We start from the raw sequence: 27,438 nt of genomic DNA, 5'->3' as shown, positions 1-27,438 counted from the left end.
TACATTATATACTACATAAGGTGCACACACAAACACACATATGCCCATAATTGTGTGAAAAATCTTACACAGGAGTCTTCCAAGATTAGAGAAGAAAGATATGACACAAGTATGACGCAATGTTTTGTTCACCTCTTGAATAGGATAAACAACAGCCTTTTCTACCCTAAATAATAAAAAAATATTTTCTCTGAAACTAGGGTGTGAATGAAAAAAAAAAAAGTTTGGGATATTATTTTCCCACAAAATGGAGCTTGGGAATTCCTCCAGATCCAATTTTGCTTGCATATATAAAGTTCTCACTCACATTTAACACTACTTTACACCAAGGCTATCACACGTGGGGGAGAACTTCAACTTTCCATTCTTCTGTATCAGTAGCTGATATCCTTGCAGTGAAATTAGACACTAAAATCACTCAAACATCAGCAGTCTTTCAGCATCTAATCAAAATTACCTCTATTCCTGGGGAGAGGTCAAGTTTTCCAGTATTTACTGAGGCACCACTTCCCAATCCCCCGAAAATTTCTACTGACATATAAAAGAAAGCAAGGGGGCATTAAGGACGTGTGGGTATGCTTTTGACATGCATCTATTTATATTTAAATAAGTCTAATATGTGTGCTTGGACCTTGCTCTCAGATTCTGTGGACTGTGCACAGAATATAAATCCAAAGTGGCTTCAAAGTTCTCCTCTCATTGGCATCTTTAAAAATATAGCAATTACACTGAAACTGGCCTCCGGCATTCTCCTCCATACTCACATATACATGACAGATCATTTTCCTCAAATTATTATGCATTTGGCATGGTCGTGTTCAGTAAAACACACACACAGAGAAACAACAAAACCACCACCAACAAAACAAAACTGCAAAGTCTGGAATTCCTCAATCCATCTCAGTAGCAGGAGTCCCAAAATTCTCCTGAATTTTAATATCACCCTATAGCATATAGTCCTCTTTTTCAGCACAGAAAGACAGGTAGGAGGGAGAAATTCAAGTAAACTGTTAAACTAAATTAACTAATTTTAAGCAGTAGGACTGAGGTTCAGGTGTACGAATAAATATTTTGTTTTCCTCAGGGGACTGTGTACTCAGAACTGTGTTGCCTGAAGGTAAGTCTCTCTAGCCCTCACTCTGATATGTTAGAGTGGGTAAGCAAGGGGAAATTAGCTTAGTGAGTTATACCCAGTCTGTGTGTATATAAACATCCTTACCTTAGCTCACAGAAAATGAAGACAAATTCCTTTTCCGCAGCTTGCGAGTTACAGACAGTCCTCTATAAACTGTGTATCATTTTAAGACTTCCCATTATGAAACATCTACTTAAACTGTTGTAAAGTTTCTTATTTGTTTTAGATTACTGAAAAGACAAGGTAAGCAGAACCAAACTATTACACTTTCATGAGTTCAATACATTATCCTGTAAGGCAGTCTTTGACAGTACAGAAATTTCTGCTTGTGGAACGCTGTGATTAAACACAAAACAATCCAGGACTAAACAAGACTAAAGCCCTTGCATAAATACTCTCTAATCCTCATCCCAAATCCCCTACTATTAGATGGGTGAGGAGGGCAGAATATCTCCAGATATGGTACATATTCAAATACAAAATGATTCCTACAGCTTTCCAGGCATCACTGAGATGCAAATACACATGCAGCAGGGACAGAAGGCACTTGCTTTTTGGGAGAGTTAGGGTTACATGGTACGTTACAAATATTTTTCAGTGCCTGGTCAGCTTGTACAAGCTGATGATATATCCAGGTATGTCAGACTCATATGTATAGAGATGGCCTCAAACCCACAAAGAGGTGAGAGCACTGGAATTTTTCAAGCCATATTTCCATTTGTTTTGTAGTCCTGTGGATGTTGGCACTTAACTTTTGCTAACTAAACAGGATAAGTCCTGACAAGAAACAGAAGGTGGGAACCCTTTATGTAGTTCTGGGCACACAGGCTTAGACAGGCCTGACACAGGACTTCCACCACCTGGAAGACTGTTTTTGTCTATCTGTCTGTCTCCCTCTCCTCATTGTAATAGAAGCCCAGAAGACAGTCTGGAAACAGAAGCCTACAATTTAGATGATTCCAAGTTAGCTGAGTCAATGACACAAATGTCTTGTTGGGTTTTGTTTTGTAGGTGTTTTTTTTTTTTTTAGAACAAAACTCTTTAATATTAATAAATATGGTGAAGGTATACTAAACATGGAGAAGTAGGTTTTAGTTCTTGAGTTTTTGAGTCTCCTTCTCTGGAAATACTCAAAGCCCACCTGGATGTCATCCTGTGCAGTGTGCTTTAGGTGATCCTGCTTGGCAGGGGGGTTGGACTAGATGATCTTCAGAGGTCCCTTCCAACCTCAGCCATTCTGTGATTCTGTGATTTATTATTCACTGAGAAGTTCCTACGAACTAGTTATTGTTCCTGACATGTTCAGAAACTGTATTTCCAGTTGCTACTCCAAATTACCAAAGTGTATGAAGTACTTTGGGTGGTTTATTTAGATCTGCCAAGAATAAATACATTTATTTAAAGAAAAAAAAAAGGAAAGAAAAAAATATAAAAAATCCTCCTTGTAATAATAATAAAATAAAACATTGCATTGCAGTGAGATATTCATAGTACTGGGTCGAAGATCTAATAATAGATCAAAGATTTGATGCTACAAGGGGAAGATAACAAAAAAAAATGAGAAATATCAGGGAATAGGTAAATAAAGAATATGTGATTAGACATGGAGGAATTATCATCTATTCTCATATTATATAGCCTCTTCAAGAAATTCCTACATAGCGTTTTTCTTAGTCTGATGTTACAGGCGCTGTCTTTATAACTCTGCCTTTCTTAATGGCACTTGTATACTTGTAGGAGAACCATCACAGCTTCAGTCTGGGATCATCTACTCTGACTGTCCCTCTAACGCTACTTTGATGATCACCTCCATGAAGTAGCATTGTTCTTCATATCAGGGACCATTAAAAGAGAAAGATAGCGGGTCTATGAAACCTCTCAGTCTGGATAAATGTACACTGCCAGAAACCTTCTCTAAGACCTGAAAATCCTGTCCACTTTGGGCAGCCAGCCATCACCCCACAGGAAAGATCTAGAAGACGGTGTGTGGGAGTGATTATCAGCACTAATGATTTTCACACTTTCAGACAGGCAAGCTTCATTATTTGCAGAGATCCATAATCTTCAACAGAGGTTTCACATGATTTTGAAGCTGTGACACCCCCAAAGAGAAACAAGAGACCCTCAGAAAAACACGTGACTGATAGGACGGGTTCTGAAGGCATCAGATAGAGTAAGGCATCCAGAGGGCAGAAATATGACATGGAAAAAAAAAAAAAGAAAAAAAAAGAAAAAAAAAAGTCTTGGAGTGTTATGTCTATAAACAGTGACCAGAGTCTATCCATGCCCAGCTAACAGAAAGGTGAGATTCAGCAGCTGTATGTCTTTACCATAGACTTGCGATATACAATAAGACATGGGCAAGAACAGATCACACACAGCACCTACCAAATTCCAAAATGATGTGAAACTGGCTTTTAAATACTTATCTTTCACTTTATGACACTTTCAGCTCTAGATAAAGCCAAATCTTTTCTATTTTCTGATGTTAGACATAACATTTGAAAAGAAAATGAAAGAAATGTTTTCTAATGCAACAGAAATACTTAAATATGCATCACAAAGTATAATGAACATGTCATAAAGTATTCTCTAGCTAACTGAAAACAAATGTCACATATGACAGTCAGTTCTTTCCACAAAATTTTGGGTTATAGCTGTTGGATTACAGTATTCAGAAATCAGGCATTCTTGGAGCTTATTTTGCTTTGTCAGATACACATTAAAATAAATAGCAGCTGGTGGAGTCAAAGGACTGAATTTCTCTGCTTTTCTATTTCATTTTCCAGGGCAGCCAGCATGGCTTCACCAAGGGTATATCATGCCTGACCAATCTGGTAGCCTTCTGTGATGGAGTGAATACATCAGTTGACAAGGAAAGGCTGACCGATGTCATCTACCTGGACTTCTGTGTAAGGCCTTTGACATGATCGCACATGACTTCCTGATCTCCAAAATGAAGATACAGGTTTGATGGGTGGACCATTCTGTGGGTAAGGAATTGGCCTGAAAGCCACACCCAGAGAGTGGTGGTCAATGGCTCTATGCCTAGGTGGAGGCCGGTGATGAGTGGTCTCCCTCAGGGGTCTGTCTTGGGACCAGTACTGTTTAATATCTTTATCAATGATATAGATAGTGGGATCGAGTGCACCCTCAACAACTTTGCAGATGACACCAAGCTGAGTGATGCAGTTGATACAACAGAAGGAAGGGATGCCATCCAAAAGGATGCTGTCCAAAGGACAAGCTTGAGAAATGGGTCCTCATAAACCTAATGAGGTTCAACAAGTCTAAATGCAAGGTGCTGCACCTGGATCAGGGCAATCCCAGACACAAGCACAGACTGGGAGAAGAACTCATTGAGAGCAACGCTGCAGAGAAAGACGTGGGGGTTCTGGTGGACAAAAAGCTTAACACGAGCCAGCAGTTCACACTTGCAGCCCAGAAGGCCAACTGCATCCTGGGCTGCATCAACAGAGGAGTGGCCAGCAGGATGAGGGAGGGGATTGTCCCCCTCTACTCTGCCCTTGTGAGGCCCCACTTGGAGTACTGCATCCAGGTCTGGGGCCCCCAGCACAAGAAGGATGTGGACTTGTTAGAGAAGGTCCAGAGGAGGGCCATGCGGATGATTAGAGGGCTGGAGAACCTCTCCTATGAAGAAAGGCTGAGAGAACTGGGGATGTTCAGCCTGAAGAAGAGAAGGCTTAGCAGAGACCTCATTGCAGCTTTTCATTACTTAAAGGGGGCTTATAAAAAGGATGGAGAGCAACTTCTTACTCAGACATAGAAGACTTGGACAAGGGAGAATGGTTTTAAACTAAAAGAGGAGAGATTTAGATTAGAGTTTAGGTGAGACCAAGAATAACAATTATAAAGTAAATAAATTCTGTCTCCTTGTTGCTGTGGCCCAACCACGACTTAGTGGGATATCTGTAAAAAGGAAGCAGTTGAAAATTTTCAGTTAATGGATCTATCAGGAATACAAACAGAAAACTGGTGAGGCTGTGATAAGGTGTAAAAGATGTACTAAGGGTTGAGAAGGCTCTCTCACAGAAGTGTCATGAATTCCTTGCATCAGTTTTCACTGCAAAAGATGCTGGGAAGATCCATGAATTACTTGTAGCAGATATATCAGAGAACCTAGATCAATTTAAGGTAAAAATGTAGGACATATTAGACCAAATAATTACGTTAGTGGATGTTGGGGAATGCAGGGAGAATAAGCCACAGAGACTGGCCAGGTGTGCACACACTCACTAGACATCTTCTGCTTTAGGCACTGTTGGGAGCAGAACGGGAGGTTGATGGTAGAACATCCTTATACTCACATGAAACAACAGGGGAACAGTATACAGAATTTAGCATAAAGAGTACAGTCTCGTTGTAGACTTTGCCTTACTTAAAATAAATAAATAAATAAATAAATAAATAAATAAACAAACAAACAAGCTAGAGATTATGAACACTTCAGCTATTGGTGTCTAAGGTTTTCCTGAAATTTTAAGTTAAACTCCCTTCTGTAATGCACTTGTCTTTCAGAATAACAGATATTACATTTGTCACTTTATGTTCAAGAGGCACTCATGATTTCCTATTTACTTCACTGTCTATATATACATATTTGCTCCTAGAATAATAATATGTTTTTTGTTTGTTTGTTTTGTTTGTTTACCTGTATGTTGTTGACATGGAAATCCAGTAATTCTCCTCTGAAAGTAATAGCCACAGTTAATTCATCTTGTGGGCACTTACTGAAGAGAATGGAAAAAAAATTCTTCTAATATATTTTTTTCCCCTCAAGATGTTTTTGTGTAACTACCTTGATCATGAAGTTAGGCAGAAAATAAGACTATAAAAGCCAGGCAATTGTTAAAGTCATCCATAGCACAGAGCATTTATCCGAGAAGGGCATACCTCCAGAACACTTGCCGCTGACTTTGCAACAGGCCCCCAGTGTTTTTCACTGAAACAAAGTTCACCAAGCTTGCTTTAAGGCAGGTCAGTGATTTCTATTGAGACACCAACATCACTTAGGTCTTCCCTAAGTGATGGTGGCAGTTTTATAGCACTAATAGCTCTGTTAGGGACCTGTTGGCATTTCTAGTAGAGAGTTAAGCATTTGAAAAAAAGTGATTAACTTCACCATATTTAAATAAATTTTTGTCAGCTCTCTGCAGAAAGAGCACAATGCACATAGTGTTGAAGCACAATTATAAAGTATACTGACACTGAGTTATGGTGTTGATATTTAAACGGGCTACATTATATATTAAAACTAAAATTTGCAAAGTTGCAAAAATTGATTAGTTGGCAATCTGCATTTCAGTTTTACCTTTGGCTTATGGAAATAAGCCTTATGGAAAGTGAAAAGCAGGAGACTACTGGTTTCTGATGGGCATGCTCACTTTGAAAGAAAACAGTGAAAGACAGCAATAGCCCATCACATCCGAGCTTTGATAATACTCATGCTTTTGAATCTTGACAGTTCAAAGGTGATCTGAGCTTGTAAATGAACATTATTATGACAAAGAAAGAATTTCAGTACAAAAAAGACTGAAGTAACCACTCAGAAGTTGATCAGTATAGATGTTTTGGGAACTTTAGTCCTAAATTACATTTTTCCTCCCTCAAAATTTTTTCTAGTTTATGGAAGGGGAGGAGTGTAGCAGGCACATTTCTGTGTTGTTGGTACTCTGATACAGGTAGCAATTTTAGAAGTGATTTAAGCAAGTAGCACAGATCTGTGAATTATAGGAATACCAGAAGAATATCACAGCACCAATGGCAACCAAAACCAACCAATCCAGATTCCAAATTTTGTATCCAAACAGAAAATTCATTACCACACTCTAATGGTTCATTTGAGCTATTTGCTACACGTTCTCACATAGCCTAAGGGGACAGACATAAGAGCACAGTAGAAGACTTCTACGAATTAAAATCAGATGATGGCTTCCCTTTAGAATATTTGAATATTTCTATGCAGTGTTTAGAGTCATGTAGGAGTGTATTGGCAGTTTAGTGGATAGCAAACTAACCTTTGGCTGGTAAGACCACACACTCTGCATCTAAGTATCAGTTTATACAGCTGCAGTTTTTATTCAGGAGCAATCTAAAAGTTACCTAAATATAGGGGTTAAAGATACAGTGCTGTTAGAGTTAGTCAGCAAACCTGATCAGATAGCTGTACCTTAATGTGAGCATGAATTTGGATAGAAATTTTTATCAGCAAGTTTTCTGGTGACTGGCCCTAACATGAACAGGAAAGGAAAGGAGGGAAAAGGAGATTAGGCTAGCAAATGTGATGCCCATTACAAGAAGGGCTGGAGGGTAGACCCGGGGAACTATAGGCCTGTTAGCTTGACATCAGTGCCAGGGAAGCTCATGGAGCAGATTATCTTGAATGTCATCACGCGGCACTTGCAGGGCAACCAGGCGATCAGGCCCAGTCAGCATGGGTTTATGAAAGGTAGGTCCTGCTTGACAAACCTGATCTCCTTCTATGACAAAGTGACGCGCTTGGTGGATGAGGGGAAGGCTGTGGATGTGATCTACCTTGACTTCAGTAAGGCTTTTGACACTGTTTCCCACAACATTCTCCTCAAGAAACTGGCTGCTCGTGGCTTGGACTGGCGTACGCTTTGTTGGGTTAAAAACTGGCTGGATGGCCGGGCCCAAAGAGTTGTGGTGAATGGAGCCAAATCCAGTTGGAGGCCGGTTACTAGTGGAGTCCCCCAGGGCTCAGTGCTGGGGCCAGTCCTCTTTAATATCTTTATTGATGACCTAGATGAGGGGATCAAGTGCAGCCTCGGTAAGTTTGCAGATGACACCAAGTTAGGTGCGTGTGTCGATCTGCTCGAGGGAAGGAAGGCTCTGCAGGAGGATCTGGATAGGCTGGACGATGGGCTGAGGTCAACTGCATGAAGTTCAACAAGGCGAAGTGCCGGGTCCTGCACCTGGGGCGCAACAACCCCAAGCAGTGCTACAGGCTGGGAGATGAGTGGTTGGAAAGCTGCCTGGCCGAGAAGGACCTGGGAGTACTGGTTGATAGGCAGCTGAATATGAGCCAGCAGTGTGCTCAGGTGGCCAAGAAGGCCAACAGCATCCTGGCTTGTATAAGAAGCAGTGTGGCCAGCAGGGCTAGGGAGGTGATTGTCCCCCTGTACTCATCTCTGGTGAGGCCGCACCTCGAGTACTGTGTTCAGTTTTGGGCCCCTCGCTACAAGAAAGACATGGAGGTGCTCGAGAGAGTCCAGAGTAGGGCAACGAAGCTGGTGCAGGGTCTGGAGAACAAGTCTTACAAGGAGCAGCTGGGGGAGCTGGGGTTATTTAGCCTGGAGAAGAGGATGCTCAGGGGAGACCTCATCGCTCTCTATAGGTACCTTAAAGGAGGCTGTAGAGAGGTGGGGGTTGGTCTATTCTCCCACGTGCCTGGTGACAGGACGAGGGGGAATGGGCTAAAGTTGTGCCAGGGGAGGTTTAGGTTGGATATTAGGAAGAACTTCTTTACTGAAAGGGTTGTTAGGCATTGGAATAGGCTGCCCGGGGAAGTGGTTGAGTCAACATCCCTGAAGGTCTTTAAAAGACGTTTAGATGTAGCCCTTAGTGATATGGTTTAGTGGAGGTCTTGTTAGTGTTAGGGCAGAGGTTGGACTAGATGATCTTGGAGGTCTCTTCCAACCTAGACGATTCTGTGATTCTGTGATTCTGAGATGAGAAGATAGGAGAACAGGGGAATAGGAGACAGGGGGGAGAAGAAGGGGAAAAGGATGAAGAAAGGAAAAAGAAATGAGGAGAAAAGACCAGTGAACTTCATTACCAAAATCATAGCAATGCCTTTATTTACTTACATTTCAGAGTTCAAACAGCCTGTTCAGGAGGATTACAAACACAGCACGGCTCTTAAAAAAACCTCTACTTTTTCATAGCAGCCATTCTAGCTTAATGAGTAAGCTTCTCCTCTTGTGCCTCCTTGTATTTGAAATGACACCACAAGCACCAGAATGAAGGACAAAGTTAAAATGTGGAACTACTCTGAAATGTAGCACCAAAATTGAAAAAATGTTTGCACAATGGTTTATAAGGATATTCTTCTTACTATTTCATCTCTTTTTGAAAGGTTCTGTAGCTCTGATCATGCTTGGTACCCTTTTTTTGCCTTTCTAATTTCTTGCCCATCATCTTCAAACAGATGACCAGAATCCTTTGTAATATTCAAGTTTACACAATGATGCAATAACATTGGGGGTTTTTCTTTCAATCCTGTTCCTAGTACTTTCCAGCATCCTATTTATTATTTTGACTTTTCTGAGCACAAAAATTAGTTCTTCATAAAGTTACTCAAACTGACTCCTTTGAAGTGAAGATGGAGAGTCCTTCATTATATATGTATGTACATGCATTATAAATACTACAGTAGCTTTTCTCCACACAAGTAACAACACCTCAGGTGCTGTTATCATCTACTGCCTTTGTAGGCCTTGCAAACTCTGTTCTTCCTCTCTAGCAGTACTGTGGCTGGTGTTGCCCACTCCACCACTAATCTGACACTATTGCAAAATCTTCTTGCTTCCCTTGTTCCCAGGTTTCTGACTTAAGGCAGTCATTGCTGGCCACTGCCCAGATAAGGCAGGCTGGCCCTTGGCCATCACTGCTTGATTTCCTAATAAATTGCACTCAATTTCCAGCTGATGGTCTCTGTAGATATTTACTGCAATATCTATTTGGTTTCATGCTTTCTAATGGGTACTGCAACAGAATTACTAGGGATGCTGTAAACTGGGGACGGAGATCCTGTATCCTGGCACAGAACAAGTGGTCAGATCCTTGTTTTATTCTTGCAGTCTGCAAATTATGACTACTCTCAATTGCAAAACATATTCTTTATCCTGTAAGAAAGAGGTTGGCACTAGGACAATATTCTTTTACAGACTAATTTTGCTTTAGGTATACTTACTGGTCTAGCTTTTTTTTTTTTTTTTTTTTTTTTTGACAATAACATCCAGGAAAAACAACACAGGTATTTTAAATAATCCTCTGAAGTTTTTTTCTAATTCCAATTTCAAAGAGTCCAACACATGTCCAAGACAGTTTGTACCAAGATATAAACTAGTCCAGTAATGATTCTTTGTACCAAGATATAATGTAATCAGTAATGATTCACTAACAAGCTCACGTCTCTTCAAGTGAGTATTTATTAAATATGGATATTACAAATTCAGCTCACTTGTGAACAACACTGCATTTCTGAGTTTTGTGCCTGAAGAATTCTTCAGAGTACAACAAGTAAGTAGGGATGGATAAAGTCCGAGACAGTATGAAGCACGTCCAGTGTAAATGTTATTACCTTAGAGAGAAAAGGACAAAGTAGCCTTGTAAAATTCCAACATTCTTCTGGAAAGACTGAAAGTAATTGAGCAATACCTGTACCTCCCTAAGGAAAGGTCAAAGTGAAAAGAATGCTGAGTTAACAAGATGATTCAGCAGGCTGGAATCATATTTCTTTTAACTTGACATTTAGACTGAATTAACATCCTGAACTTACTCAGCAAGCAATGGAGCTCAAAGTAAATCCATTTAGTTTGATATTGAGAAAATCCAAAATGTGCCAGGCTGACATGACTAAGCATCTACTGAGCCTTGCCTGTGCTGGAGCACAGAAGCATGAGGTGTACAGAAGAGGTTTTTCACTACAGGAGAATGAAAGAAAACATGCAAAAAGAGAAGGCTCCCAGGCATAGCATGCAATTAATAAAAGGCCAAGACCAGATTGCAAGCCACAGTTACAATTTTTCTTCATAAAGGTTTTAAGGATTGATGCAGAAAGACCAGATTGAAAAGATGTGAAAGTCAATTCTTTTAACTTGACATTTAGACTGAACTACCATCTTGAAATTGCTCAGCAAGTGAGAGAGAGCAAAGTATCAGGTAAGGCTTTTAAAGGCTTTTAGTAAGCACCCACAAGCCATAAAAATGGAGAAGCTGGAAAGCAATATCCAGTTGATTAGTTTGGATAAACTTTTCCAGAGATGTGTGTTTTTAAAGGCCCAGCTCTTAACTAAGGCATCAGAGCAAAGCAGAGTGCCATTGGTATTTAGCTGGGGACATCTACGATCAGAAACTAGTGGCAATATTCATTTCATGTTCTGTGCAAAGCAAAGGCTTACAGTAGTGTTTTACAGGCCTATAACCAAGCTCCAGAGAAAGCTCCATTTATCATAGGGATATATATATATATATATATTATTATTATTTTTTAATTTAGGCTCAGAATATCATAGAATCATAGAATCATAGAATGGCCTGGGTTGAAAATTACCTTAAAGATCATCTAGTTTCAATCTCCCTGTTCTGGGCAGGGTTGCCAACCACTAGAGCAGGCTTCTCAGAGGCGCACCGAGCCTGGCCTTGAATGCCTCCAGGGATGGGGCATCCACAACCTCCCTGGGCAACCCGTTCCAGTGCCTCACCACCCTCTGAGTGAAAAACTTTCTCCTAATTTCCAACCTAAATCTCCCCTGTCTTAGTTTAAAACCATTCCCCCTTGTCTTATCACTACCAACACATGCAAACAGGCGTTTCCTCTCCTGTTTATATGCTCCCTTCAAGTACTGGAAGGCTGCAATGAGGTCTCCCTGGAGCCTTCTCTTCTCCAAGCTAATCAAGCCCAGTTGCCTCAACCTTTCTGCATAGCAGAAGTGCTCCAGCCCTCTGATCATCTTAGTGGCCCTCCTCTGGACACGTTCCAAGAGCTCCACATCCTTCTTGTGCTGGGGCCCCAGGCCTGCACACAGTATTCCAGGTGGGGCCTCACAAGAGCAGAGTAGAGGGGGACAATCACCTCCCTCTCCCTGCTGGCCACCCCTTTTTATGCATTATTTTCTTTCTTTTCTATTTCTGGACAGATAGGTTTCATTCACACTTGTTTTATATTTAATTCTTAATAGAACAGAAATAAGTAGCAAAACCCCAGATAGATGGATTTTTTTTTTCCATACACTGGGGTCAGTTCCAGGAGAGTTTTTACGTTACCAGACAAAATGGATGTTACAGCCTTCTGAAACACTGCAATATGGTGCCTCTTCTGTCTCTTATGTGATGAGAAACAAAACAACCCAATATTACTGAGATGCCCTTAGCAAACACCTTACGTGTTTTTTTATTATCTGAGAAGCTGTGGTTGACAGATCTCCCATCTGAATTTGGATTACCGTTCTTAAGTACAACAGAAGGTCTGGAATAGGCCCTAAAGGCAGCCCTATCACATACTCAGCTGTGATTAATCTAACTGCTTAGCAGATGTCAGTTGTACTATTAAAAGTCAAGCAATTACATATTCTTCATAAGTTAGGATGACTCTACCTCCATCCAGTGACAGTTTTCTTTAAAATGCATGCAGTGTAGACTTTTTAAAAGGATAAACATGGAAGAAAAGATGCTGAACAAACAAGAAAGTGAAGACTTAAACCCCTAAATCTTAAAAATTAAGACAGTGTTCATTCTTTTTACTTTTTACTTTTTGTTTTGTTTTATCTTGTAATAACAACGGAAAAATGAATTAATGCTACAAAGAGGACAGTGGTTAAGATATTATGAAAACTACAAAATAGAAAAGTTGAGGAGCTAATGGATTGTCACCTTTCTAAAAATAGCTTGAGGAATGCAGTAATATCTTCGCTGGGTTAGAAACTGGCTGGATGGCCGGGCCCAGAGAGTTGTGGTGAATGGAGTCAAATCTGGTTGGAGGCCGGTCACTAGTGGTGTCCCCCAGGGCTCGGTACTGGGGCCGGTCCTCTTTAATATCTTTATTGATGATCTGGATGAGGGCGTCCAGTGCACCCTCAGTAAGTTTGCAGATGACACCAAGCTAAGTGCGTGTGTCGATCTGCTCGAGGGCAGGAAGGCTCTGCAGGAGGATCTGGATAGGCTGGAGCGATGGGCTGAGGTCAACTGCATGAAGTTCAACAAGGCCAAGTGCCGGGTCCTGCACCTGGGCTGCAACAACCCCAAGCAGAGCTACAGGCTGGGAGATGAGTGGCTGGAAAGCTGCCTGGCCGAGAAGGACCTGGGAGTATTGGTGGATAGTCGGCTGAATATGAGCCAGCAGTGTGCTCAGGTGGCCAAGAAGGCCAACGGCATCCTGGCCTGTATAAGAAGCAGTGTGGCCAGCAGGTCGAGGGAAGTGATTGTGCCCCTGTACTCGGCTCTGGTGAGGCCGCACCTTGAGTACTGTGTTCAGTTTTGGGCCCCTCGCTACAGGAAGGACATGGACGTGCTCGAGCGAGTCCAGAGAAGGGCGACCAAGCTGGTGAGGGGTCTGGAGAACAAGTCTTACGAGGAGCGGCTGAGGGAGCTGGGCTTGTTCAGCCTGGAGAAGAGGAGGCTCAGGGGCGACCTCATCGCTCTCTACAGTTACCTGAAAGGAGGCTGTAGAGAGGTGGGGGTTGGTCTATTCTCCCACGTGCCTAGTGACAGGACGAGGGGGAATGGGCTAAAGTTGCGACAGGGGAGTTTTAGGTTGGATGTTAGGAAGTACTTCTTTACCGAAAGGGTTATTAAGCATTGGAACGGGCTGCCCAGGGAGGTGGTGGAGTCACCATCCCTGGAGGTCTTTAAAAGACATTTAGATGTAGAGCTTAGGGATATGGTTTAGTGGAGTACTTAGTGTTAGGTCAGAGGTTGGACTCGATGATCTTGAGGTCTCTTCCAACCTAGAGAAATCTGTGAATCTGTGAATATACTTTATCCATATTTATTTGAAAGAAACATTAGCTACTAACGATCATGCCTTTTTCTTTCCTAGCTTTTACATGTGCAAAGGAATATTGATTTAGTATATAAGGATTCCTGAGATTTTTAAGCTGAAAATCTGTATAATTAAGTAATTGAAGAATTAACATGACAACTGCACCACTAATGAAGTAAAATTCAAATGAATCATGTGCCTGAAAATAAGTGAAGTAGAACTCTCTCTGTCCTGTGATAGCACTGTTTCTTCTGGAAAGGTCTGGACAAACGCTCCTTCAGTGGAGGAAGCTCCGTGCAAAACTGAAGTGTCAGGTGAAAACTTTAAAGTGTCTGAACAGTCTCTTTCCTTCCAGCAGGACCAGATGTTTTGAAAAGCCATATGTTAGTACTTAGTTTTAAAAAGTCTCAAAAGCCTCTACTCTAAATATTTCACAAAGACTGCTTTCACTCTGCTGGAAGCTGCTCCCTGCTGAAGAGCAGCGTGTTTGCCCCTAGACCTACTCGGGTGCAGCTGCCTGGCCCCGCCCGCAGTCATATCAGTGACCTCCCATTCCAGCCTTGCCTCCACACCTTGCATGTAAAAAGAAAGATTAATTTTCAGCCAGAAGATTACCTCAGTCATTCCCAGACAACCTTTTCCTCCCCACCCCACACAGCTCATCCAGTTGGTATCCCAATAAAATGTTGTAAACTTGTTAAGTATCAGCATCTAGCCACACAAAATTGTATTTGTGTTTCATCCAACTAATTTACAGTGGATATTGAGTCCTGTAGGATTCTTTCAAGGCTAATAATTAAAGGGCCTTAGAACTATTGACAATATAATTTCATTAACTCAGATAAATAAGATGTTGCTTGATATATGTCTCCATGTTTAAATTCTTATTGGCCCTATTTCAGCCATTATTCTTCACTTGTGATGGTGGCCTTCAATTTACCATCAGGCCTGCTGAAATGAGTAGAGCCAGCTGCCTAGTAAGATAATAGTAAATTGAGGTATGACCCTGTTTTTAATCCACTGGAACCCTGAAGCTAATTTCCACTGACCCACCATGAGTCAGGGCCAAGTAATATGGCCTTTTTCCACGTCTTTGAGCTCAGCTGCAAGAAGTTGGACCTTCCTGAAATGCTGTCTCAACAAAGAGGTATCCCAGATAACCCAGAAACCATATATTGAAGGGGAAGAATTCTATGAAATGTCCTGAATGATTATTTTAATAACAAAGGGAAAAGAGGAAGAAAAGAAAAAAAAAAAAGTATGGATTAAAAAAAGTAATAATAGTGATTTGGATTGACTGTATGAGCATGACAGAAAACATAATTAGAACATGTAAAAATTAATGTGATTTTTCAACATTTCTTCACTGTACTCCTGAGACTCAGGAAGCTGAGTAAATATATTTGCACCTTTGTCCTTGTTAAATCTCAATGGTAATGATCAACTATGTGAATGTGAGAGCTGCACATTTATTACCATATCACATCATGCATACCAAACAAGATGGTGAAGGTGGAGAAGGTGGAAAAAGTTTTAGGTCATACCACAGAAATCCTCTCAGTGTTTTATAAACAATCTGTGCTGCAACAACAGAATGGAGGTGTTTCATTTGCAGAGTTGAATTACAGACCAGCTGAACTCAAAATTATTTCTAGTGTGACATTTCTGCACTGGGAAACTGATTCACAAAAATGAAAACATTCTGTGAGAAAATGCAAATCTGAGACATTTCTGGTGGAATCTAGGTTTCCCTGGGCTTCTCTCTTGTTTCTTGACAATATGCCTGACACATCTAAAATGACTGGCCTTTTAGTGCCTAGTTACCTCACAGAGATATTTTATTCAAGTTTTTGGATCTCACAAGCATTTTAGCTCATCAGCTCCAAGGACTTCCAGGCCCTTTTGTTCCACATTGTTTTTGGCTAACCAACTGCTGTACAAGGGCGCCAGGACCTTGAGTGGTTTCAGGGTCAGGAGGAGACTATTTTATTTTATAACATCTAAATGTCCCATTGGAGGATTATGTCAATGTGAAATACTGCTGACTTCCTGATCTGTGAAAAAATAATGAGGTTTCGATTTCTTTCCCCTCTTATTCAAGTCAAGAAATTTCTGCATCAAAAATCTCAAACTAGGAAAAGACCAGAAAGTCTATTTCCCAACCAGCTCTATTTAAAATAGTATTCACAATTGTCTGAAGTCAAGGAAGAAAGCCAGAAACTTAGAGATTCCTGTGAACACATAGAACTTTTTAATTAAAAAAAAAATCCTTTAGGGAAGAAACAAAAATTCTAGTTTTCTTAACACACATATTAAAATTAAAATCCAACCTCCCTGAAGAAGAAAGTCATGGAGTAGGCACATATTTTTAAAAGCATGAATAACTGTGACTATATTATCAAATAAAACTACTCCATGAAGTGGATCATGCCCCCATCATCATCATCTTGAGCCCTGATCATGCATCTTGCTCAACTCTTAGCATGCTTGGATCCCTAGCACAGACCTGCCTTAGTCTTTAAGACATTAGCCTTGTCTCTAAGACTATGTCCTCAGTCACTATTTGTCAGATGGAAAATGTCAGTGACAACTCTCAGTAGGTGGACAAGCTTGCACTAGGTTTGGTTCCTTCCTTCCTATGTAGTTCTCTGACTTGTGCCAAAGACTTGTGCTCATCAACTCCTCTGCTATAGATCAGGACATAGTATATTAAACCTCAGCTCCAAGATGTAAGCACGTAAGCTCCATGTTGTTTTGCTCTAAGCCTTTTGCCAGTGGTTCTGCCTAAGGTGATAACTTGGCCTCTTAAGTGGTGTCAAGCTACAACAGGGTAAGCAACTGTGACTCCATTACTAGTGCTGAAATACATATATAAACACATTCTTTAGTCTGGAGGACACCCTTCTGTACTTTTAGCCTTTCCAATTTTATATCTGGTGATTAAACCAAGAAATCATATGCTTTCACCTATCATCAAAATCTGTACTAAGCTGTTCCCTGAACTGAGGCGTCATGGCCACTTGGCATTGACATACACCGTTTGCTCTAAATTGAAAGACTTGTGAGACCACAGTACATTCTTTATGGAGACAATAAGTCCAGAGATTAAGGCATCAGATCTTAAATCTCTATTAGCTTGTTATTAAAGATTGTGACAGGCTTTTTTCTTCCATAGTTTATCTAAAGACTGAAAAGAGGCAAATCCAATGAAATCCTATTTTCTGAACAGCCATTAGCTTGATTTACAACAAATTTCTACAGCGCCTGATTTATGCCAATGTTGTGTTATTGCTTCTCTGTAAAATACAATTAACTAATGATTTACACTTATGTCAGCACAGGGAAAAGAAGATCATAATCTTTTCTCTTTCCTGTTTCTCTTCCAGCATGCTCAGACCTCAAAAAATGAAGACCAATCTGGTCACAGGTGCTTCAGCAGTCAGTTTGCACTTTTTAATTAGACATACAAAGAACATCCCTCAATAAACATATACATCACCTATGAGCTAAAGATGTCTATACAAGATCTGACAGCAGCTGAAATCTCTAAACACTTTAGAAGATATTTTACATTGAATTTGACCACTATACCTTTTCTAAATGTTAGCTATCTCCCTTATTTCTCAGGGGGTTACATTTTCCTCAGCTGTTACAGAAAACACTGAATTTTGTGCCCTTGGGACAGAGTCCTTCAATAAAAACTAGTATTAATGTAGTGCACAAAATCTTTTTACAGTTGAAAGCAGTGAACCCCAAAAATCAATGCTATACTTCCATTGTCTTCATGATAGCTATAAAAAAATCTTTTCACCTTCTAAGCAAACCCTAATAGTTAAAAAAAAGCATAAGAATAAATTAGTTCTTTAAAAATTAAGCATGACAATAAGTCTGCCTCTGAGATAATCAAACCATTTTTTTTATTCCAGCAAGATGTTCATAGGAAAAATAATAAAATTTTTAAAAAGGTCAGTTAATAAGAACAATCTCTATCCTTAAACAAAATGTAAGAACCAAACTGTCTGAAATTTGGAATTATGACATGAAAATTGTTGTTTATCAAAAGGAAAACAATTATTTTTAAGTCCTCATGAAATGAACCCCAAAATTCAGTGCCAAAATGTTACAGATATTTTTAAAAAGTTGTTGCACTTGTATGTTATATTATGACTTGGCATTATATAATTATACCATAATGACATAAACATTTAACTATTGCTCCATTGTTTTGAAAATAATTGAAAACAGAAAAACAGGTACTTAAAAAAAATAAATAGTAAATATACTGTATTTTCTTTTCAAGATGAAAGTGTTTACTTGTGTTGTTGTAAGACAATTTATTTCTTTTAGTGGGACTCACTTCACATGTATTTAACTAAAAAAATTGTCTATTTTGCGCTAGCCTTCTTGGATGTAATTGTCTTTCCCTACTCACTAGAAAGGAAATGTGACTAGATAGATGCTGAAAATTCATTGAATTCTCACAGTTTACTTCTCAATGGCACATGCTTTCCTTCTAGTCAGTAAGAGTACTACTAGCAGCTTTATAATTCATTGGAAAATCACACGCACAACATTTTCAAACTGTCAAAGGAAAAGTTTTATGGAAATCTCTTCACTGAAAGAAGGAAGGAGATCTGTATATGTATATATAAAAATGTGTCATGTTACCATGGAGAAAAAGGAAACAATGGGAATTATGGCCTGTGAAAGAAGGGAGTGGTTACAGAAAAAAAAAAAGTTCATATGATGATAAGTTAATGTTTATCTAAGATCCTTTACAGGTTGTGACCTGATTGTGAAAGAATTTCATATTCAACACGATTAATTATCTCTTCTGGAGGAGAAATAACAAGAGCAATGTTTTTCTGCCCTTTTTTTTTTTTTTTTTTTTCCTCTTGTAGGTATCCTGTGACTTTCTTATTAATTATTTTCAAAATAGTTGTCTCTGATATTGCTTCACCTACACAGTTCTGGGAAATTTCACCATGTCAGAAGCCAAGAAGATTTGAGAAAAAACACATCTTCAAAGAACTGAACACTGATACATACTACATGGAGCCCAATGGATTTCAATGCTCCACTTCCTCGAAGAAAACAACAACCACAAAAAGGCACATCAGCTGTTGTTTTTCTACTTGAGAAATTATCTAGAAACTCAGTGAGAATATGCTATTGCATAGGAATATCAATCGCTCTCATAATTTAAAGCCTGTTCTTAGTACTAAAAATCACAAATCAACCCCAATCGAAGGCATGATCAAAATCAAAAAGTGATGTGTTAACAGCTGTGCAGTGGCTTGCAGATGCAGAATTTGGTAAAAGCCAAGCAACTGCTCAGTAGGATTATGATAACTATTGACCAATGTGTGCCAGATGAAGGCTATACAGAACCTTTGGAAATGATTTTCTTTCTAATGTTGGCTATAAGCTACATGATATACTTTATAACATTTGATAATCTAAATAACCCTTTTCATTACATTTTGATAAGATTTGTCCCAACTCTCTCAGCCTAACAAGAGATTTGTATTTCAATTAAGTTTCCAAATCCTTCTGATGATGTGACAGAAAACAATCTAACTATTCATATGAATATGAATTATGAATTGAATATCTTTTTGTTTGTGAATTATATGTAACTGTGATATTTTTACAGTGAGGGTTAAGAAGGAAAGGCAAAGTTATTTCTTTTTCTGTACTACTAGAAGCCAGAAAAGAAAGTGCACATGAAGACCCAAAAGGAAGAAATAACGGTTATGAACATAAAGAATAAATTTTTATTTTATTTTTTTTTTTTCTTTTCTGAGAATAGCTGTCTGTCTGAGCATAGATGTGGTTAGGGTCAGACGTACTGAAGTTAAGTCAAACTACAAATATACACAATCACATTTGGGAACTGTGAGCTACAGGAACCAAAGGACTGGGTCTACATCATCCTCACCTGCATTATATTTTTTAGGTCTTCTTCTTTGCTTCACTAAATAACTGGAAAGATTTTGAGCTTTGCTGCTAAAAGAAAGTCTGTGAAAAGAAAGTCTATCATCTTGTTTTTATTTAGGGCTTTTAGAAGACAGAGCTAATGGTGCATAATTACTTTATCAGTTTGCTCAACATTAGTCATAACTTCAGTGCCATCAAAATAAAGTTTTCAGAAAATTGAGTTTCTCTATAAATAGACACATGAAGCATATGAAGGAAAGACAGAACAATTATTACTTTTCCATCCTACTCTTTGTATAATGTGAAGATAATTTCTTTTTAGTTTAAGTCATTGAGCACTCTGTCCTAATGTGTTGTCTTCCTACAAACAAAAATTTCCAAATGAGTTTCAGAACTGGAAAAAGTCACAGGAGTGATCTTTCTACTTTATAATCCTTTTCAGACTACTTTAATGAACAATGGTGTAATAACTGCTTTTACAGATAGTTTTAACTGTTCCAAATAGCACAGGCATAAAACAGGATTGAGGAATCAGAAGTCATATAAATCTACATCTCCTCTTTCTTTTTTCTCTCAGACTTTCTTTGTGGGTACAGGAGATTTCAAAATCACCAGTTGTTTATATAAAATGATTTTAAAAATATACTAGAGTTGAAATCTCACTACACAGAAGTCAAAATGAGTTTCTTCAGATGCATAATTGAGTTGTAATTTCACTCTGGAGTGTTACTCCTTGAATAAGAGACCAGATTATTTTTCTTCCACTAAATTCAGTAACATGAAGTCTAGAAAAGGAGTAAGAGAGAGAGGACCAGGCCTCTTTCTCCAGCATAGCCCTGACTGTATTTGTTCCATTGCAAGGTGACAAGACTCTGAAAGGTCAGGAGATGGAATAAAATAAGAAGATCTGGTTCTCCTATGACACCTGGAAATCAGAAATCACGTGGCACTTTTCAAAAGAAAAAAAAATAAAGTAGTTGTAAAGAAAAATAGCTAATTCCACTACCTGAACCTATGATTTGGTCACTGTCTCTGAGGAATTAAATCTTAGTAGATGCACCACATGGGTGGAGGGCAAGGCATACTGGTAAGGCAAGCTTCTTCCTTAAGTCTTCTTTAAATTTTCATGGATTTTTTTTTTTTTTAGTCAAAAAATAAAAAAGAACTTTTTCACCATGTAAAATTTCAAAGTAGAAAAGAGGTAATGATATGAAAACGTGTTAAAAATATCTTTCATCTCTACTTTTCCTCACTGATCTCAAGGGAAAATAAAAAGGAAACACACAGCATAACTATCAGGTCAGGTCACAAATCCTTCTGCTCCAGAACCCCATCTTTAGTGAGCCTACAACTTCTCTATTAAAAGGTTAGATCTAATATGCTTCAAAAAAAAAACAAACAGAAGAACCTAGATTTTAGAAAATCAGGCAAAACCAATTTGAAAAACACAGTAGGTGTTCCTTGTTTAACTTAGCTCTAAAACCGGACAGTGACCACTGGCTCTTTGCCCACTTTAACACATGGGCTATTGCTCTGAGCAAGAATTGCATGCTCAGATGTGCATTACACTACGTATTTAAGTCTTTGTGCTCCGCTTACAACTCTTTTTATTGTTTTCAATGCCCTAGCTACATTCCATAAAGACCTTCTGAGCTTTGTTCAGGCACAATTTTTGATGAAAGAGACTGGCAATTAGATGAGCCAAGATGAGAGTCTCCACAAAATCAATCTGAAAACTTTTCTTGAAACGATGTTCTGGGACTCTTCCTGCCCTTGGGCAGGATTTTTTTTTATTATTTTTATTTTTTTATGTGTGTGCAAGTGAGAGATAATGCAGACTGTAGAGAACTCTTTTAAAAGTTTTACTAATTTTCATTAGGCTGGTTCATATGAGTTCTCTGGGTGCCTCAGTAGAGGTTTTTAATCATATTGTGCCTTTCGTGCTACAGTGATCACAACGCTAATCTCTGTAATTCCACATTTGGGATCCCACTTTTCAAAGTGCAAACAACTGACTCTGATTTTATAAAGAACATTTTTCCACAGGGAACACAGAGGCAGAGTCATAGGGAAGCATCATAAGCCAAGAGCTGAAAAAATCTAATTGCAATAGGAGAAATAAGCCATTCTCAGTTTCTTTTCCTTGTTTTGAAAACTGTGCACAAATGAAAAATGTATGGATAATATTTTGTGAGGGAGAAAACTTTGCCCCTTTCTACTTACAGGCATCAGACACATCATCTCTAAAGGAAAACTTGGAGAAGAAATTGAATTTCAGCATGTGCAGCAATGGAAGACCAGGTCTCATAGAAAAAGGAAACAAGATTAGCATGAGTAATAATGTGGACTCAGAGGAAAAAAGTCTAATAAAATATTTATGTTTCTGTCCATCTTAAAATCTGATACACTGCCAAGATCTCTAGCAGCTTCTGAACCCACATTTTTTTCTTTGTCTCTCTGTTTTGAGCATTACTTTGCTTAACACCTTTGAAAAGCTTTCACTATTCAATGCTAACACTTCCCTCTTGCTTACACAGCCCCACCTCTCAACTCTTCCAAACATGTTGCACAAGGATGGTGGCAAGGACCATCTGCAGAACAAGACTCAGCCATCCAGATAAAGCCAGTCTGGGGGAAAAAAACCACACACATATCTTAAAAGAAAATAACTTGAGCAATTCCTAAGGGTCTTCAAGCTTTATAAACAACAAGAACTCTGAGGCAATAGTGCAGTCATGTTGTAATACCATTTCATGGCATTTGCTGTTAACATTATTCATACAGGGATGATATTGATTTGCAATTCCTTGAAAAGATCCTTTATAAAACCTGTATTACTGAAATCCTTACGCCTGTTGCCATTATATAGAGTGCAGATGAATTTGTAGGAGCTATGAATGCCTCAAGTGACAGAATGCTACAGCACCTGCCTAAATTTGGAGACAAAAAGAGAAAAGCAGACCTATAATTACAGTCTCCTACAAGGAGATAATGCAGGCTCTGTGCCAATTCTTGCATTAACTATCCCAAATCTATTAAGATATTTCTTCCACCTCAATTAATTTTCACAACAATGTTAATAATGGCGTAACTCCTGTACTCTTGATCTCTGGGTGCAATACGATTAACACAACAATGCCCCTATATAAATTTTTATATATTTTGCAAAAATGTGTAATGCATATTTTAGAAAATTTACCAAGCAGCTGAAGCTGGGATAACGAACTTATTATGTTTACAATGTTCTCACACTTCATATATTACAGAGATGGTCAGAGAAGGACTTTTTTAAGCTATGAGGCAAGAACATAGTCTTACTACAAGATAATGTTTTTTTTTGTTTGTTTGTTTGTTTTTTTCCCCACACCAAAAAATTAACGACACTACAATGGATGTAGTAAACTTAGTATTTTTTTATTACCATACTAACTCTACATAGTTTTATATAGGAAGTGTTATATTTTCATTTGCGTTTTGCTCATCTCTTCCTTCAGTTTGAAACATAACATACTTTAGCATTTCATAAGCTACCCTGTTTATTACAGAATAGTTAAAGGACCTAAGACTGAAAGAAAGCCTGTATTTCAGTGACTACATCAGGATCGATGAAAATGTATATATGTCACAGGAAATTTATTAAATGCAAAATTTCATGAATATGATATTAAAGGTATATACACCACAGAAAGCAGAGGGCTGATGATTAATTTTCTGATTGAGATTCTTATTGCTGAAATATAACTTATAAATGAAATCTTTTACAAAATCCAGGAAAGAGTTAGATGATTTGAGTAAAAATCCAGAGTTCGGATGTTCAATACTTCACAAATGCTCAGGCAGCTTCTATGACCCTGGATCATAACAGCTTTAAGAAAGGCATAAAATCCAATTCTCAGTGGAATTCCTTTGCAGTTAATACGCATTAGTTCCATAAGACCTGCCTTCCAAAAGATTGTGAAAGATTGGGTTTTATTCTTTTTTCACTTCCACTATTCACAAAATTTCTCAGGGGTCCCAGAGGCTTTCTGACCACTCTAGAAATGGAGAAATGAGGAGATAGGATTGCAGGAAATACTATTGATCTTCCTCTCTCTCTCTCTTTTTTTTTTTTTTTTACCTCCTTTTGGCAGTTTATTTATCAATCATACTTGTCTTCCAGTCATTCTACCTAGTTTTCATGTCTAAATACAAAATGACTATACATTGTATATCTTTTCCATAATAGCTCATTTCCTCAGGATGTTCACCACAACCTAAGAACTATCGCTGATCAGTGAGATTACCACTACTTTTAACATAAATGAATTTAAATCATAATAATAATTTAAAAGGTGAATAAAATTACGTCTGCATTAAATAATAATAATAATTAAAAAGGTGAATAAAATTACACAAGTCTGCTTTTAGAACTAGAAAATCATACACATGCTATAGGCACTTAATCCATAAAAGTATTTGTATGTTGTGGTGATGACTGTTGTCAGGAAGGGCAATAAGGTCTGAAGGAAAGAAGAAATTAAAGTTATATCTTCTGCATATTATTAGCAGTACATCTTCCAAAATTCTACTCCTTTTTTAAGGTGATGATAAAGGATATTGCTGCCCAGGGACCAGGCATGGTCTGAAACTTCACTTTAATGGTTTACAATCAAAGGAAATTTTTTCCATATTACTATTTCACAGCATTAAGATGAGTACTAAAATGTGATTAATCAAAGAGATTTTAATGGCTGGCTCAGCATTCAACCAGGAAAAGATTTCCCATTTGGGCTTCAAGGGTTCTGAAAGTTTTGACAAATTATGGAAAAGGCATTACCTTAATTCCTTATGACTAATCAAAAGTGAATTACACCTCCTTTAATTCTGTCTGAAACCTCTATTCAGGGATTTACTGCTCGCTGCCCCCCCACCTTTTTTTTTTTAATTTCCATTCAATACCTTTACTTAATTCATTTGAACATTTTAGAGAATCACTTTTTAGAGAACACCTATACCCTCATTCGTTTCGCATTATTCATCATTAAACCATTTTGTTAGGGGAAAGTAACTTCACTACTTTCCCAAGGGAAAGTAACTTCACAATACCACATCACCTGGCAGAGTTTTTTGAAAATTAATTCTGGAATATTTGCACTGTACCTTAAATCCATTAGAGGAGTGTTACAGTAGTAATAGTACCAGTGGTAATATTAGTGGTAGTAACAGCAGTATTTAAGGATTTTTTGTTATGTGGTCTAGAACTACAAGGAGAAGTTGACCCCTGGCAAATTGCAGTAGAGTTGTATTAATGTAGATTTTGGTCTCCACAGATTAAGAAGCAGACATTAATAAAATGTCATGATACAAAAATAGGAAGAAATTTTTACATAGATGTTTTATTTATAGACAGGTAAACATGCATGCTGGCTTTACTACAAGTGCAACTATTGCCTAGATATACTGGTTTTCCTATGGTGCAATATTTCCAAACCACAAAGTCAGACTCCTTATTGATGCTATCTGGTGTTTCTGACTTTTTAGAACTCCAGAAATATGAAGGAGATGGGTGAAGACCCTCCTGCCCTTTCCTTCAGACTTTCTGTGGTCTTTTTCAATCATTTTTGCTTTGTTGTTTTGCTGTCTATCATCTACTAATGCCAAACTCAGTAGAGGGGAAATGCAACATGTGACTCCAAGCAGTTTCAGTATAGATAGAATACAGCAGCTTACCTGTTTGACAGCATAAAGGAGGCGACCATAGCAGTACATCATGACCATTACAGGGATGACCAGGCAGAATATGAAAAGACAGATGATATAGGATGTGGACTCAGCTGACTCAGAGGACCAGCGCACGGAACAGCTGGTACCTGCACCTTCTATCCCGTAACTGCTCCATCCAATCAGAGGTGGCACGGTCCAGACCAAGGAATAAATCCATGAACCTCCAACCGCCAGCAGTGCCTTCCGGTAGTCAGCACTGCGCTTGTTACACAGGGTGAGGGTGCTATAGCGTTCATAGGACAGGACAGCCAGAGAGATCAGGGACACAATGCCTGCAATGAACCAATTTAAACATTTACTTATGTCATTTTACATGGTAACCATTTTAAGTTCCAAGAAACAAGACTTTTTTTTTTTCTTTTTTTTTTTTTTTTTTTTTTTCTGGTTACTGTATTATTTGAAGCAGCAGTGAAAACTACTCCATTATTATGTTTAAATCCTCCCTGGACCTGATTGCTCTGTCCATCACATCAAAGTTTATTTAACTTGTATTTAACTTACATTGTAAGGTTTTTGTACTTGCAAGCTCCTCCTTTTTCTAGGCATGTTTACAAAGAATTAAATGTTTTGACATTACCCAGGGGAAATCCACTTTCTACATGAACTAAGAAACTGTAGAAAGACTCCCTTGTTAAGAAATGTTCGGCTTTTAATGTCCATTAGCATTTTCAAATATTGCATTGCCTTTTATAGATGCAAAATCTTTATATTGAAGATTAGGAGTCCAAAAATGAAAGCAGTTTTTGCACTTCTGCTCCATCATGTAGATACACCTTCAGTTCTGACCACACATGTAGGGCAACAACAGACAACTCTCAACATGAGTCTGGTATGCAGGGTTGTAACCTTATTTACACATAAATCACATAATCAGTCAAAATTTGATTTAAGTTAACATTGAGCCTTAGAGACCACTTGTATCCTCCAACAGAAAATTCAAAATTCTGGATGTAAGATATTTGTATTGCCTTTTTCAAGGTCCAGGTTCTCCATCACCTCTACAAATCTACGGCTTTGCATGTAAGGTTCTTAGTTATGAGTCAATAGTTTTGGGGCTATTATATTGTATGTTTTCATTCTCTTTGCAGTTTCCTTACAGTTCATGTTAACATAACAACAGATACTACTTCCCAGGATTTATTAAAGACGGAACTTCTTGGAAGAAATCTAACACCATCCTTTCTGATGGGTTCCAGGTCCCTCTCTTAGGTCCTGTAAGACTGTAAGATGAAAAAGCTGAATGGATCTATGTCAATTCAGCTCTTTCCAGGATATTTTTTTTTCTTGATCCTTGGCATTGGTAAAATCCAACTAAGCAGTAGCACTGAGATCCATTGAGATCTACATTGCCATATTCCCTGGTTTTGAGTAGTAGCTACTTCCAGAAAAAAAAGAAATAAAAAAAAATCTTCAGGGGATTACAGCTTTACATCCATTTTTTGGTCAATTTAAATACCAGTTTCTCCTAGAGCTCCTTCCCTTGTGTGGGATGGAGATGAGTCTGACACTCACTTGGAGGGGGTAACAGTAGTCTCTCCTGTACCTGAGCAAAACAACCCCCACATGTACGTACATACGTGGGATATTTTCCACAGAAAGAGATTTTTGCTTCTCTTTCCCCCATAATTCAACCACTCATTATCTAGTTACTTGGATGCAGGTGCAGCTCTTTCTGCCATCCTGACAACAATTTGTGGTCCCTTTGTGTTAAACTGGGCATGGAAAAGGACCCAGTGAAAATACATGCACTGCTTGCTGGAACAGGACAACTTATTTCTCAGGGGAAGAGAAGAGGAAAAGGCCAAGTAATGTGAGAAGATGACTTTTGGTGAAGAAAAGAACCTACTACAAGTAT

General features: G+C 38.5%; 1 protein-coding gene across 5 annotated transcripts in view; it reads right to left on the bottom strand.

Moving 5' to 3' along the window:
* Window positions 1-27,438, bottom strand: part of LOC106041660 (pinopsin-like) — a 102,756-nt gene that overhangs the window by 47,486 nt on the left and 27,832 nt on the right. For all 5 annotated transcript variants that reach the window (XR_010826928.1, XR_010826929.1, XM_048077880.2 and 2 more), the window contains exon 3: window positions 25,530-25,855. Coding sequence is in view for 3 of the 5 variants with exons in the window: in XM_048077880.2 (XP_047933837.1) it covers window positions 25,530-25,855 (326 nt within the window). In the remaining 2 variants the exon portion in view is untranslated. The remainder of the gene's footprint in view (window positions 1-25,529; window positions 25,856-27,438) is intronic.

Source organism: Anser cygnoides, chromosome 1, assembly GCF_040182565.1.
Source record: "Anser cygnoides isolate HZ-2024a breed goose chromosome 1, Taihu_goose_T2T_genome, whole genome shotgun sequence".
In the NCBI taxonomy this organism is placed as follows: Eukaryota; Metazoa; Chordata; class Aves; order Anseriformes; family Anatidae; genus Anser; species Anser cygnoides.
This window is presented reverse-complemented; position numbering and strand designations above follow the sequence as displayed.